Raw genomic sequence first — 14,409 nt, forward strand, 5'->3', positions numbered from 1 at the left:
TGCAGATAAATATCTCATTTTATCCTCACAACCTACACAGGTCTTCCTGGCTTTAAGGACAGCTCAAGCATCCTTGGCTTCCTGATAGTGAACAGAGCACTGGTATCCCAAGGATTTTAGTTGAAATCACACCTCTACTTATGAGATATTTGGCAAGTTATTTAGGCTTTCCAGAACCTCAGTATCCTCATCAGTAAAATGAGGGAGTTAGATAACTTCTGGCATAACTTCCAGTTCTAGATTTATGATCCTATAAGTTTGACTCATATGCATGCAGCTTTGTTCTCAGGATCTCTCCATTCAATTTTGTAGTTTGGGGGGGGGGAAACAGCACGTGCCTGTAATACAATTTCATAGTAAATGACAGAATTCCTCTAATGATTGATAGACTAATTCACCAGGACCAGAGACTTCATGGACCACTTACCTTATTCTTTCCCCAATCCATTGGGGAGGAGGGGGGGATCAAAAAGTCTTTTAGAAGTTTCAGATAGGTAAATAACCATTCTTGTGACTATTTTTGAAAAATAATCTTTATTTTATGCTTCTTAGCACAGATTTAAATAGCAATGGGAAATACACATTTTGGATCCTATATCAAAACTGTTTTGCTGGTGCTGTTTTTGTTGGTTATTCTTGTGTTCTGAACCAGTGCAATAAACTACAACTTACAGGTCACCATGGAATAAAGACTCCAGTTTGAAAACCACGCATCTCATATACTTGAATACTAGGCAGTATTTTACATAGATTGTCCTGCAGCTATTATCTGAAGCTACAGATGGAGAACTGAAGCATCAAGTGGTAATAGATCACTGCAGTAGTTCCAAACAGGTGTGATAAATGATGGACCTGGTACCTAGTACTAATGAAGTTTCCCAAATTTGCTCTCCCAAATCATTATTCACTATAAAAATCTCTCTTAAGGTGCTTTCAGACATTTTTCTTTGTCAAAACAATACAAATAATAACCACCATTATAAAAAGCATTATGTTGATGAACAGGATGATACACATGGCCAAATGCCTGGTACATAGTAGGCATTTAATAAATGTTTGTGTAATAGTATTGAATACATGTAGAGAATACAAAGCAATGGAATCATCTGGGAAGCTAAAACTGGTCAGTGAGTTTATGGTCAACTAGTATATGACCAATAGAATTGACCTTATCTCAACAGAGCTCTTTGTAAATAGATACTTTTTATCCCTAGTTTCAATGGTTCTAAAGTGAAATATCAAAGACTTTGAGGTTTCTACTTCTTATGAACAACAGTAATAATAATATTATTGAAAATAGATTAAGGTTTGTAATTTTCTTTGCCTATCTTCAGTTGCATTTCAGTTGGTAAGTTTCAGTATGTGTATCACTTATGTACATCACTTATGTTACATCTGTAACTGACATATATACATAAAAACATAGTGATTATTTCACACTGAATTTTGCAATGACCTCATTTAATATTTTTTTTAAAAAGCTTTTGAAAGATTTGAAGTAAATGCTTTGATACTGAACTCCAGAATTCAGTAAGATAAACACGAGAAAGCAGACTAGGTTGTGTTTTGCTGATAACTAAATACAGAATTTCTTGGAAAATCCTTTCAAGAATAAATATTTTATACAAATGAATTTGCATAGTTCTAGTTTTCCCATTCTATGTATGTTAGCCATCTATTGAGTTTGTCTCTCTAAAAAGATGTTTATTTGACTTCGAATGTACCAAACAATGAAAGACTTAGGGGTGGGGGTGGCACAGCATATGTAAATATACTAAATAATTAATTCCAAATCCCATACAGAGAGCAGTTTATATCAAACGGGTTGTATGTACTGCATAGAGACAGCAAAATATGTTCATTTGTTAACCCTGCTTAAATTAGGTTAAATAAGCATGAAAAAGGAGTGGACTAAATACTAACACATGGTGTGTAGGGATGCCAAGACTTAATACAGAGAATTTCCTTAATAGACTTTGCACACACATATACTACTGCTCTTTGATGCCCCCTCCTAGGACTCAAATATTGAACTGCAAAATTAGTTTACATAGAACAATGGGGACATCTTGAGGTCATTTTGGAAAATGTGCTTATTTTCATTTCAAAACATGCCCTGCATACAGTTTTTAACTGATAAAATAATGTGTCCCAAACTAAAAAACAGATCTAATTAAAACTGGTTTCCCCTTTGAGGTAATAAAAGATAGTTCATAAGTTACCCTCCTCTAAGATAACTGACTTTCACTTTAAATCTTTCTCCTTAAAATAAAACAGAACCAAACAAAAACTGATGAAGAAAGCCCATGAGTTAATAATAAAAAAATGTTTTGAATAAGCATTCGACTATACAAAGGATTTTGTAAAAAATATATAAAATAAATTTCCTTAGGATTAAAAAACATTTTGGTCCCCTAGTTTCATGAATTCCATGGATCCACACCTTTCAAAGAGACCCTTGAAGATAGAAAAACGAAAGGAAGTCAAAGGCTTCATTAACAATACCCTAGATCCATGCACTTCCCTAGGTACTTTCCATTAAAGTTGGACTTGTGGGACCATTTGAAGAGCTTTCAGTCTCTTTAGTACCATCTGTGTTCTTCGGCTCTTCATCGTTTCTGCTCTTTTCTTGGGGTTTATCCACATTACCAGATGAGCTAACACAGTTAGCATCCTGATTTGGTGTGTCCACTTCATTATCAAATTCGATTTTATCTTGTTGATGGTTGCTTTTCTTTACTTGTCCATTTTGAGCAGGGTAAGTGTTTGCGATGACATCATACAGGAACTGGTATTGTTCCTTTAAGTAACAAAAAAGGAAGAAATTGGAGAAAAAAAAGATGAAGCAATAATCTTAATGCAACATAGAAACTGATGGTAGATAAACTCAATAAGCAGCTAGACATCATGGAAGCAGAAAGCTACGTGAGGAGTAGGGAGACCTTTCTGAACTTCTTGTGTTTAGAACTACTTTAAAAGCTGAGTCACAGTATGAATGCATTGGAACATTGTTGTGCTGTATAGAATGATAGCTCTAAAGAAAACAGAGAAACATGGAACAAGTCATACGAACTGGTGCCAAATGAAGGAGGCAGATCTAGGAGAATGACATACACAACTACAAAAATGCAATTGGAGATGACACACGGGGACCACAGAGTTTAAACCAAAAGCAATAATCAATAGTAGTTCCAGATGGCTGGTGCTAGAACACACTTTCTTTAGCAGAGAGTCAGGTCACTATATGCGCAGAGTATTACGGTCACTATTGGAAAAGGATTTACTTAACTGCTTCTTTAAAAAAAAAAAAAAGGACTATCCCTATGAAGGAATTATTGGGGAAAGAAAAGGAGTCAGGCTTTGTTCTAGGTCCTGTAGAAATATCTCATTCAATCTCCACAACAACCCTATTAGTAGGTGATATTATGGCCCCCATTTTACAATTGAGGAAACTGAGGTAGAGTTTAAGTGACTTTCCCAAAGACCACAGAGCTAGTTAAGTGTCTGAGGTCAGATTTAAACACAGATATTCCTAACTCCAGGCCCAGCTCTCTATCTATAACACCACTTAACTGCCTCTACTTACTGGGAAGTGATTGGGTATAAAAACTCCTTGACATCAGTGGATGTCTTTTGCCTTTCTTCATATCCCCAGGGCTTAGCCTAGGGACAGACACATAGTAGACACCTGGGTTCAAGCATTACTTGGATGCTTATCAATCTCTTTCATAAGTAAGAACCCTATGCATGTACGTATGCATAGCCTTACTAGAATATTCTTGGTTATAGGACAGTATTAAGAAATGTACAGGTATGTCTTGAAATGTTAAAAGTACTTTATTACAAAATAATTAGGTTTGTCTCAGCACAAACTTCTAGAGTAACATTACAGGGAGGCTTCATTATGTGCCAAGGATCAAACTCTAAGTCTAGCTTAATTTCTCTCAGGGTCCAAAATCAATTATGCAAGTCCTAAAATGAGTTTATCAGTTATTTAATGATATTGTCCTAACTTCTACTCTCTCTATATCTGTCTCTGACTCTCTATCTCTTTCCAATTCACATACAAACATACATACATACCTAAATGTTTGAGTATCCCAAAAGTCTGAGTAGTTTTAAACTATTAGCACTTAATTTGTTAAGTTTTATATAATAAAAAAAATATATGTAAAATACATATGCATAATATATACATTTAGAAATCTATACATTATTCATAGATATATAATATGTACATACTATATGTATACATATGCTATCAGTTTCTTATTATTGATCTAGGCCCAATTATTGATCTCATTTCTCCACAGCAGGGATTCTTAATTTTTTTGTGTGATGTGGACCCCTTTGGCAGTCTGGTGAAGCCTATGGAACCCTTTTCAGAATAAGGGTTTTTTGCCTACATTCATAATTAAAGGAAATCCTAACTTTCAGTTTTCTGTTAGTAAAAATGATCATTTATTTTTTCCATCCAAGTTCATAGAACCTCTGAAATCTACGCACCCTCAGGAGTGCACATACAAGTGAAGAACCCCTACCGAGCAAAACGAAAAACTGAGAAAGAGAAAAGAAGAGAAAAGTAGAGACCTGTTGAAACAGAACCAAAAAAAATGTTCAAATATCTCATAGGATTTACTTACGAAGGATGAAACCATTTCTGGCCTGGCTCTGCGTAGAGATTTCACTACTTGAAAAACATCAATGACATCTTCTGTGTCTGCAGAGTCCAAAAGATTTAACAAAGCACAAAATGTTCCTGTTTTTTGGGATCCATCCCTACAGAAAGTAAAAAGGAACTCGTATTAGTTTTACAGAGAGAGAGAGAATGTCATGGGAATGAGGTTGCCAGGGTTCATAATTTAGATCACATTTAACAATGTAGCCCTGTCAACACTAACAGATATTTTCCAAAATAAATCATATTTTTAAAGAATAATTTGTGTTCATATCAACAGCAAAAGTATTTCACTCAGCTAAAAGAAACAATTGTTTTTATAACTATTTAGACTGCCAAATATGTGTGTGCATGCACGCGTGTGTGTGTGTGTGTGTGTGTGCGCACATGTGTATGTCTTCACTGATAAGTTCAATGGGGAAAAAGCTACCAGCAGAAATTATCAAGTAGATCAGGTCAGCTTATTTGCCAAACTTTGCAGATTGTCTGAAGATCTGCAATAAAGAAAATAAAATAAACTTCTCCCCCCCCAAAATGAAAAACCCTATCATAATCTAAATAAGAACCACTGCAGGAAGTTTAATGGCAAATAAACAGACATAGTCTTCTTCTTTTTTTTTTTTTTTTTTTTTGTTACAAAATGATTCCTTCACAGTTATAAAAAATCCTCCTTTACTATTTCTCCTTATAGTATTTTTATCTTTAACATTCAGGGACCACTAGATGGCACAATGGACAGTGCACTGACCCTGAAGTCAGGAAGATCTGGATTTAAGTCCTACCTCGGACATTTTCTAGCTATGTGATCCTGGGCAGGTCATTTAATCCCAATTGCCTCCAAAAAAAAAAAAAAAAAAAGTAGACTCCAACCTTTGGCTTCCCCTGTATTCTTCCTCTGTTCCACCACTTCTAACCCTCTATTCTGGGTCACCCCAAACATTCTCTTCCTCTTTCCTCCTCTAAAGCACTAGAGTACTCCTATAGCAAGTTGTGAAACCTCAGTTGACTGTATTTACCAACAATCTATGTCCTATAATTTCAAATAGGACCTCATGAAGGAGAGGCAATTCCTTTGTTCATCCCTAACTGGCTCTGTAAAACATTCCCTACAGTGTGTAATCCAAACCTCTTTCCTCAAGCCCCAAGCTGTCCTCTTCTTTCATATTTTACTGTTGTGAGTAAAGTTATGACCATGTCAGAATAAATGGAGCTTTGTTCTAGGAGGGGGAATTTAGACAGCAGTGATATCAATTGTTCTCCTCTAACAAAGAGAGCTGTCAACGCACAACCCACTGGTTGCTGGGTCAGGATGGAGACTAGTAAGACTGTGACAGTTTCCCCATAATGGTGGGACTATATGGATGTGGGTCATCATCCAAGAAGAGAACTGATATGATCAGTGGCTGGTGGAACTCAACCTAGGGTACTAGGGGTAGGGACGCAGGCCTGGCTCTGGTCCCTGGGAGGTTTATTTTTAGTGCCAAAGTGACCTCAGGCTGACTCCTCAGAGAGAGAAGAAAGATAGAACAGATATAGGTACCTAGGACAACCTACTACAGGTTGGCGGTTGAGGGGAAGGGTGGGATTGGGAAATCTCAGGTCTCTACTTCTTATTACTTACAAAGTATTGGGCTGACCTTTCTAGGGTGGGTGATTTGGCATCAGAAGATACCGTGGAAACATAAAAAACCTCCCTTCCTTTTCAATATTCATTGAATTCAATTTGAAATTTCAAAATTTAGTTTCAGATTGATATATTCAATTTCAATATTCATCCTGAATACTTGAGAAAGGCCAGTAAGCAAACTTTGCCCAGATCCCCAAAAGCCAAATTTCAGCAACCTGCCTAATAGAGTACTGGACCAGGACTCCTGGATTATTGCCCCTACTCTTAGGCTAAGTGTATTTTCTCCTCTATAAAATGAGGGATTTGGACAAAACTTTGGTTCTCCAAAATCATTTATGTTGTGACATTTTGAGGGTTTGGAGAAGCAGGAACTTCAAATCCTCCTTCAGTCCCCTCCTCAACACTATCCATCAGTTTTCTGTACTCCCACCACCTGTAATAATTGTGCTTCCTGTATAAGGGGCATGACCTTACTTCTGAGAACGCAGTCACTGATTTACATGACATTCATCAATGGGAGAGTCGTCTGAAGCCTACTTCTCAGACTTGTAATAATGACTTGGAGTAGTTAGTCTGACTCAGAATTCTGGGATAGCAGCTATTCATTTTTTAATGTGGTAAACTGTCGAATACTGGAGTGAATGAGTAAACGTAGAACAGTGTCTTTCACTGATTTGGATACGGAGAATTGAAGAATTAGAAATATTCTTTATTTAGTCATTGAGTTAGCAAGTATTCATGAAGTGCCTACTATGTGCCTGGCATTGCACTAAATTCTATGATACAGAGAAAGAAAACAAAGGTATAAAAAAGATATATTTACAGGATAAATTGCAGATAACCAACCGAGATAAGTCACTATCATTAAAGTGGATTGGAAAAGGCTTCTTATAGAAGGGTGGCACTTTGGCTGGGACTTAATTCGACTAATACCAAATATGTTTCATGTTATTTCACATGTATAATTGATACCATACTGCTTGTCGTCTCAGTGAAAAAGGGAGGGGCTGGAAGAAGGAAAAAAATTGGAACTCAAAACATAAAAACTGAATGTTAAAATGAATATGAATTTTAAGACAAAATGTAATCCAATAAAAATAAAATTAGTTTCATCCTTTCAAAAAAAGAAAAAGAAAGAAAATCTGTCATGTTGAGAGGGATAGTGAATTGATTGGCCAGCACAAAAATAATTAGCTAAATATAGTGAGGGCTCAGTTGAGATTTTGTAATACAAATTTGTAGTGGATTCAGCACAGTTTTGTGATTTTTCACCAGTTTCTTTCAGCGTCAGGTGAGTAGGGGTGAAGACAGTGGTAAGTGGAAGTAACACAGTGCTAAGTCTTAGCAGAGGGAGATCAGCAATGTGTTAAGGCAACAAAGAATTCAAGAGAAGAGGAAAGTGTAGAATTGAACTGGTCAGCAGCCTAGAAGTAAAGATGGGGAAAGAAACGTGTGTAGCCAATGAAGTCATGATGGACTAGGAAAGAATTGAGAGATTAGCAATGATAGTGAGGATGTAGAAAAGGATTGCAGTTGCAAAGCAGAGGATGAAGTAGAACACAATATGCTGTAATGATTTGGATATGAAGAGTTAGAATTAGAGAATTAGATAAATTTTCAGGTTAATTACTGAGGAAATAGAAATAACAGAACTTTCCCATGATTCTAGGACAAATGTAATTTATTTGAGCTTAGACAGAAGATGAGAATTTAGTTACTAATCATAGTAAATTAATTCAGAGTGGACCCAGAGTCTAAATTCAGGAAGGTAAAAGAGAGGAGTAAAAAACATTTCAGAACTGTGTTAAAGAGAGAACTGTGAATTCTCTCTTTACCACATACGTTCTAAAAGTGTGAGCCTTATTCTCCCTGGACTTCGTATGTATTGAAAAGAAAGTGTGTCATGACTTTGGGGGTGTAATATTTTGTACCAATCAGTTTTACTGTGACATCTTAGTAAGTCCCCCTTTCTAAAAGCTAATTAGGTCTAGCTGATAAATTGATATCAACTGACAAATGAGAGAGAGAGTGAACACTGGTGGGGGCTTTTTAGCTATAGTACCACAAAATACTACACCTCTATCATGCTCAGGGTCTCCTAGAAACTAAAGGGAATAAGAAAAGTCTCTGAGGACTCAACCTGTCAGTGCAAGTGGGTGTTGGGAGAGAAGCTCCAGAGCATGTGAAACCTTGCAGATTGTGAGTTTTTTGAGTACAGGGACTGTTTTTTGCCTCTTTGTGTATTCCCACTACCTAGCACGGTGTTTGGCATACAGTAGGAGCTTAATAAATATTTGTTGACTGAATATCAAACTACCTTTCATGTTGTATCTTTCCCCTTTGATTTTAAGCTCCTGGAGGTTAGAAGTTGGATGCTATTTTTCTTTAATCTTCCTGTCCCCATTATCTATCAGAGCGTTAGCATGCCCGTAGTATGCACTTAAACATTTATTGAGTGAAATCATGAATATTAGGTAAAACTTGCATTATAAATATACAATTTTCTTAATAAATCAAGATGAATGAAATATGGTGAAAATGATGATCAATGTTACAAAGCTTGAAGATGAATCTGTTGCTCCTTCATTCTTACCGGCAGTGAACAAGAAGAGATGCCGTCTTGTGACGCTTTTGTCCTTCAGTGCCATGTTTCTTTGGAAGTTTCTCTTTTAAGTTTTGAATCATAGAAATTAGTTCTTTGGGTTGTGTGGGAAGGTTATCCCCTTTCCAGCTGTTATATTGATACTGATAGACTGTTCGGGCATCTTTCCTCTAAAAAACAGATGTCACGGAAATGTTATTAACTCAAGTGACAACTCAACATGCCTTTCATTCTGATAATCATCTGTTCCATATCTACCTTTTCAATTTGTTTTCAAATATTACAGAACTTCTGTAGCTGCTAAGGAGTTCTTATCTTCAGTTAAACCAACAGTAGTAAATTAAATCTACCCAAAGAATTTCCCCATTTCACTTAATTTTTATACCTTTGCATGTCTCAGTTCAAATACACGAATGGTGTAAGCTGTGGAACTGCTCATGTCTTTCATTTCTACTTCCACATCTTCATATTTTTGCTTTCCTTCTCCCCAGTACTGAGCACAGACTTCCTAGGTTTGGGAGAATATCAGTTAGTACTTACAGTCTTAATGTATATTCTAATTGGTACCAAAAGCACATATAGTAGATACACATTAGGAGGCAACTAAAAAGTCAAAATGCAAAGAAAGGCAAAAAAAGTCTATGTCTACAAGGAGTTCACAATTTAATGGGAGAAACAACATCAAAAAAATTAAGTACAAGCAAGAGAAATTCAGGAGAAACTGGAGAAAATCTGAGAGGGAAGAGATTAGCATTATGGGGGATTAGGAAAGAAGCCAGAGCAAAACAGAGGTAGAGATGAAGGGGAAGACAATTCAGACAGTGAAGAGAGCTCTGAAAATTCAGAGAGTTGGGAGGTTCTTTTTCTTATGTGAGAAAATACAAGGAGTCAGCGTCAGTGGGTTGTACAACATATGAAGGGAGTTAGATGTAAGTGAAAACTGGAAATATAGGAAAGGACATATTATAAAGGGTTTTTAAAAGTCAAATAGAGGGGTTTATATTTTATTCTATGGATAAGAGAAATTACAGAAGTTAATTGAATGAGGAGGATGACAAAATCTGAACTTAACTTAGGAAGATCACTTTGCTTAAGAGGATGGACTAGAGTAGACAGAGGCTTGAAACAAGGAAGCCAATCAAGAGGGTATTGCTATAATCTAGGCTTGAGGGGATGAGAGCATTCATGATGATAGTGGCAATAGCAAAGGAGAGAATGAGCATAGATGAAAGATATTGCAAAGGTAAATTTAATGGGATTTGGTCATACATTGGATGTGGGGTAGAGGGTGAGAGAGGGAGTCCAGATTGACACCTAGGTTGTGAGTCTGGGGAGATGGTGATACTGTTGACAGTAATGAAGAAGTTAAGAAGAGGACATTTGGGAGGAATTCATTTTGGGACATGCTGAGTTTAAAACAAAGAGATATTTAAAAAAATATATATGTGATAGGAGTGGAACTAGAGAGAAATAGGAGTCATCCACAAAGTAATGAGTTGAAATTATGGCAGTAGAAATTGATATTGACTCCCTTAAGACCTCCTACAAAGTCCATTTTGATTGGTGGATGGCAATCAGGTAAGAGTGCAGTAGAGGGAGAAGACAAACCTGCTCCCCATCTTTCAGGTCTGTCAGCATTACAATAACTTTGACTTTTCTTTGAAAGACCATTTGCCAGAAGTCAGCAATTGTCTCCTTTAGTGGCCCTTGGGTGGCAATCATCACTTCAGGTTTCCAGTAGGTCTAAAGAAAAAACCCCACAGTATCCTTGGTTAATACTAAATAAAGACATATTTTTTTTAAAAAAATCAATTGATAATACAATTAATTGATACAAACAATATGATGTCAAGAGAATGAAGATTTGATGGTATGAGGAAAATTTTGAAGACACTGATTTCCCTTTACTTTAGAACACAATAAATTCTCCCTAACATTGATTACAGCAGTTAAAGGGTATGTTTTCATGTTTGGTTCATGGATAGAATTGTTCAATTCCTTTTTTCTTTCTGATGTTCCTTCCTCCCTTCTTCCTTCCTCCCTCCTTCTTTCCCCTCCTTCCTTTCTTCTTTCACGGAGTCTCCTCATCTTACCCAGGATGGTTGGGCAGAAGCCACTCACAGGCCTGATCCCACTTCTGGTCAACATGATTTCTTTGATCTACTCTGTTTCCAGCCTACTCTGGCTTGTCTCCCATTAGGCAGTCTGGTACCCCACTTTCACTTTCCTGTCCATACCTAGTGACTTACTCTCTGGATTCCAGACATAATTAGAACAGCTTGTAGCCCACTAAAGCTCAGAATTCCTGAGCTCAAAAGATCCACAAATGTCAGTATCCCTGCTGATCAGATTTATAAGTTTACGCCATCCTGCCTAACTCAGTAATTTTCTTTATAGCAAGAAGGGTGACCAGAGATGACTGAGTAAATATTTCAAATGGGCTTTCGATATAGGTATCTTGATCTAAAATTCCCCAGAAAGATTTCAGTCTTTTTTTCCACTGGGGAGCTACAGAATTCAGTGCTCAAAAACTAATTGAATTCAGTAATAACTCTCACTTTTTCAAATCATTTTATTAGAAATAACACTTAAAATCAATATAAAAACCAAATATGGTTAATAACTACATTTAATCCCCTTCAAAGCATGAAACATAAAACTAATTCCGCATTCCCATCAAATCTCCATTGTTTCCTTGCCTATTCTTTCCCACACATTTTCCTTTATATTACTAGTACTGTGTATTACATCCTTTCTCTGCTTTTTATTTTTGTTGTTTGTGTTGATTTTTCCTTAACGGAACTCTCAATTTCTAACAATAATAAATAGTAACAAAACCTCCCTTGAATTCCTTCTCTAATGTTTGAGCAGAATCTACAGAAGCGACTTTGGTTTTTAATGACTTTGTTAAAACAGTATAAACTGTGGAGTGCCTTACCAGGTTGGAAAGGCATTGAGAATGGACCCATTCATGGACTGTTTGTCTATCACCAGAAGAATGGCCTGTATGAGTTCAATTACTTTCTTCTCTAAAATATTGGTTTACATGGATGAAGATGAATTTTTCAACTGCAGAAACTAATGAAGACTTTTAACCAGTTGAACCTATTTAATGTACCATGGGTGATCTGCAAATGCTGACTTAAAGGAAACACAACTATAGTGTTCTGGGCCAAGTCTAGCTCAGACCAGTATTGTGATTCAGACTCATGATTGAATCAGTGAAATCCTGGTGGTCCATAAAATGCAATAAAAATAATTTTACTTATAATAATGGATTAAAAAGAATATAATTACTAAAAATAGGCAGTGTTCTCCTCCAGATTCCTCATTCACCACAGGAGCAATTTTGGGTCAGAGAGACTCAGCAGGGGAATGGGAATTCTGCTAAATTCCCAGGGATTTAATTCCTCTTTGCCTCTTTATCCCTCATGTGACAAGGATGGTACACCAATAGTTGAATTCCTAATGTTCATGCCCAACCAAATCTCTAGTTCTTGCTTCCTTAAAGGGAAACCATCTCAGTCTATGTAAAACAAATAATGTTTCTTCTGTGAAACACCTCAGGTGATCAATTAAAATAATAAAATATTTCCTTTATCCCGAGTCCCACAAAATCATGTAAATGAAGGAGTTCAAACTTAAGTCCACTTCAAGAATGTCCATGTCCAAGCTATTAAGGGCATGCTTGATAGCTGCTCAAGGACAGAAAAGCTACCTTAAAATTGAAATATGTCACATTGAAGAAACAGCTTTTTTTTTCTATGGATACAATGGTAGAGTTGACAAGTATGTCTGGCTTAAGTAGTGGAGCAGGATACAAAGCTAATGCCCCCCATCCCCCTAAAAAAATAAGCTTGCTAAGTTCTTGTTGCATGTGCTCAAAAAAATTCAGAATGTAATGCAAGAACTTAAGTAAGGATTTGGATGTGAATTCTCTCATCATTAAGCATATTTAGGTCAACAAGCTTCCTTCAATGTGAACGTGTACTTACAGGGCTTCTGGTCAAATTAATCTGTATGTGAGTTCCCTTGTCATACTGAGATGGTACTTAATAGAAAAGGAACAATTTATCCCTCACCCAAAATGATATCTCAAAAGAAACTGAAGAAACAAAAACTCATAGGGTGGGAATATTCATAGCATTTATATGCAAATAAAAATGAAATTAAAACATTTGATTTATTATAGCAAAGGATTTTTTTAAATTAAAAAAGCAGATATTTCTACCAAAAAGAATTTCAGGCCTGCTAGATGGAAACATTTTAGATAAGTCACTTTAAACTTGAATTCCTAAAACCTGCTTTTATTTACAATTCTTGTTACATAGGACAGGCAAAGAGATTATGATGGAAATGACAAGAAAGCTGACCTTGGAGCTAGGAAGGTCTAGGTTAAAGGTTTACCCCTGACACGTAATGGCTGGCTGACCCTGGGTAAGTCAAAAACCTCTCAGTGCCCTAGACAATTCTCAAAGATTAATTACAGACAAAATCCTGATCTATATGGAAAGAAGGAAATTCCTCACTGGGGAGTTCCCTGCACCAATGAAATCCCAGGTTTGATCCCTACCTTATTTTATGTTCATATACCATGTAAAATAATATGGTTGATGTGGTAACATACATAATTTGCCTGAAAATTTCAAAACAAAATGTACTGGTTTTTTCCTCCTCATTCTAATTACAATTGATTTCCTTCTTTGTGAGCATCTATGTGTGTTCATGCACATGTACATGCAAGTGTTTCCTCAGGTGATTTTTGCCTTTTTTATTTTTGTTCTGGACCTGTGATATCTTTGGTTTTGGATAATTCCTCCACTGAGGGAAGATCAGGAACTCTTCTGCAATTAAGAACCTGAAGAAGCTGCCAGAGGTACCTGGAGGTTAAGGGACTCTCTCATGACCACTGGGATATTAAGTATCTGAAGCAGGGTTTGAACCTAAGTCTTCCAAACACTACACTTACTTTGTTACTATCATGTCTCACTTTTCTTGACCTCATTTAAGGTTTCCTTGGCAAAGATACTGGAGTAATTTGTCAATTCCTTGTCTAGCTCATTTTACAGATGAGGAAATTGACACAAGCAGGGTCATGTGACTTGACCAGGGACACATAGCAAGTGTCTGAGGCCAGACTTGAACTCAGAATAATGAATCTTCTTATCTCCAGGCCTAGCACTCTATCCAATGCACCACCTAGCTGCCCTTACCACTACACTATTATATGATTGACTATAATTTTGAAGTGTTTAAAAATTAAAAATCACCAGATCCTATCAATTTGTCCTTTCATGATGATGATAATGATGATGACAATCAACATTTATACAGCACCTACTCTGTGGCAGGTACTGTGCTAAACACTTTACGAATATTACCTCATGTGATCCTCCAACAGCCTGAGGATTTTATAGTTGAGGAAACTAAGACAAACCTTGGTTAGGTGATTTGGATGGGGTTACACAGATAAGTGTATGAAGTAGATTTGAATTCAAGTCT

General features: G+C 36.4%; 1 protein-coding gene across 5 annotated transcripts in view; it reads right to left on the minus strand.

Moving 5' to 3' along the window:
• Positions 1-515: 515 nt before the first annotated feature.
• The window catches only part of PTPRC (protein tyrosine phosphatase receptor type C), a 132,661-nt gene continuing 118,767 nt past the window's right edge, over positions 516-14,409 (minus strand). For all 5 annotated transcript variants that reach the window (XM_072648288.1, XM_072648287.1, XM_072648285.1 and 2 more), the window contains 5 exons: positions 10,516-10,650; positions 9,293-9,415; positions 8,899-9,077; positions 4,644-4,779; positions 516-2,800 (listed from right to left, as the gene is read on the minus strand). In XM_072648288.1, coding sequence (XP_072504389.1) covers positions 2,525-2,800; positions 4,644-4,779; positions 8,899-9,077; positions 9,293-9,415; positions 10,516-10,650 — 849 coding nt within the window. In that variant the 3' untranslated portion in view covers positions 516-2,524. The remainder of the gene's footprint in view (positions 2,801-4,643; positions 4,780-8,898; positions 9,078-9,292; positions 9,416-10,515; positions 10,651-14,409) is intronic.

Source organism: Notamacropus eugenii, chromosome 2, assembly GCF_028372415.1.
Source record: "Notamacropus eugenii isolate mMacEug1 chromosome 2, mMacEug1.pri_v2, whole genome shotgun sequence".
Taxonomy (NCBI): domain Eukaryota; kingdom Metazoa; phylum Chordata; class Mammalia; order Diprotodontia; family Macropodidae; genus Notamacropus; species Notamacropus eugenii.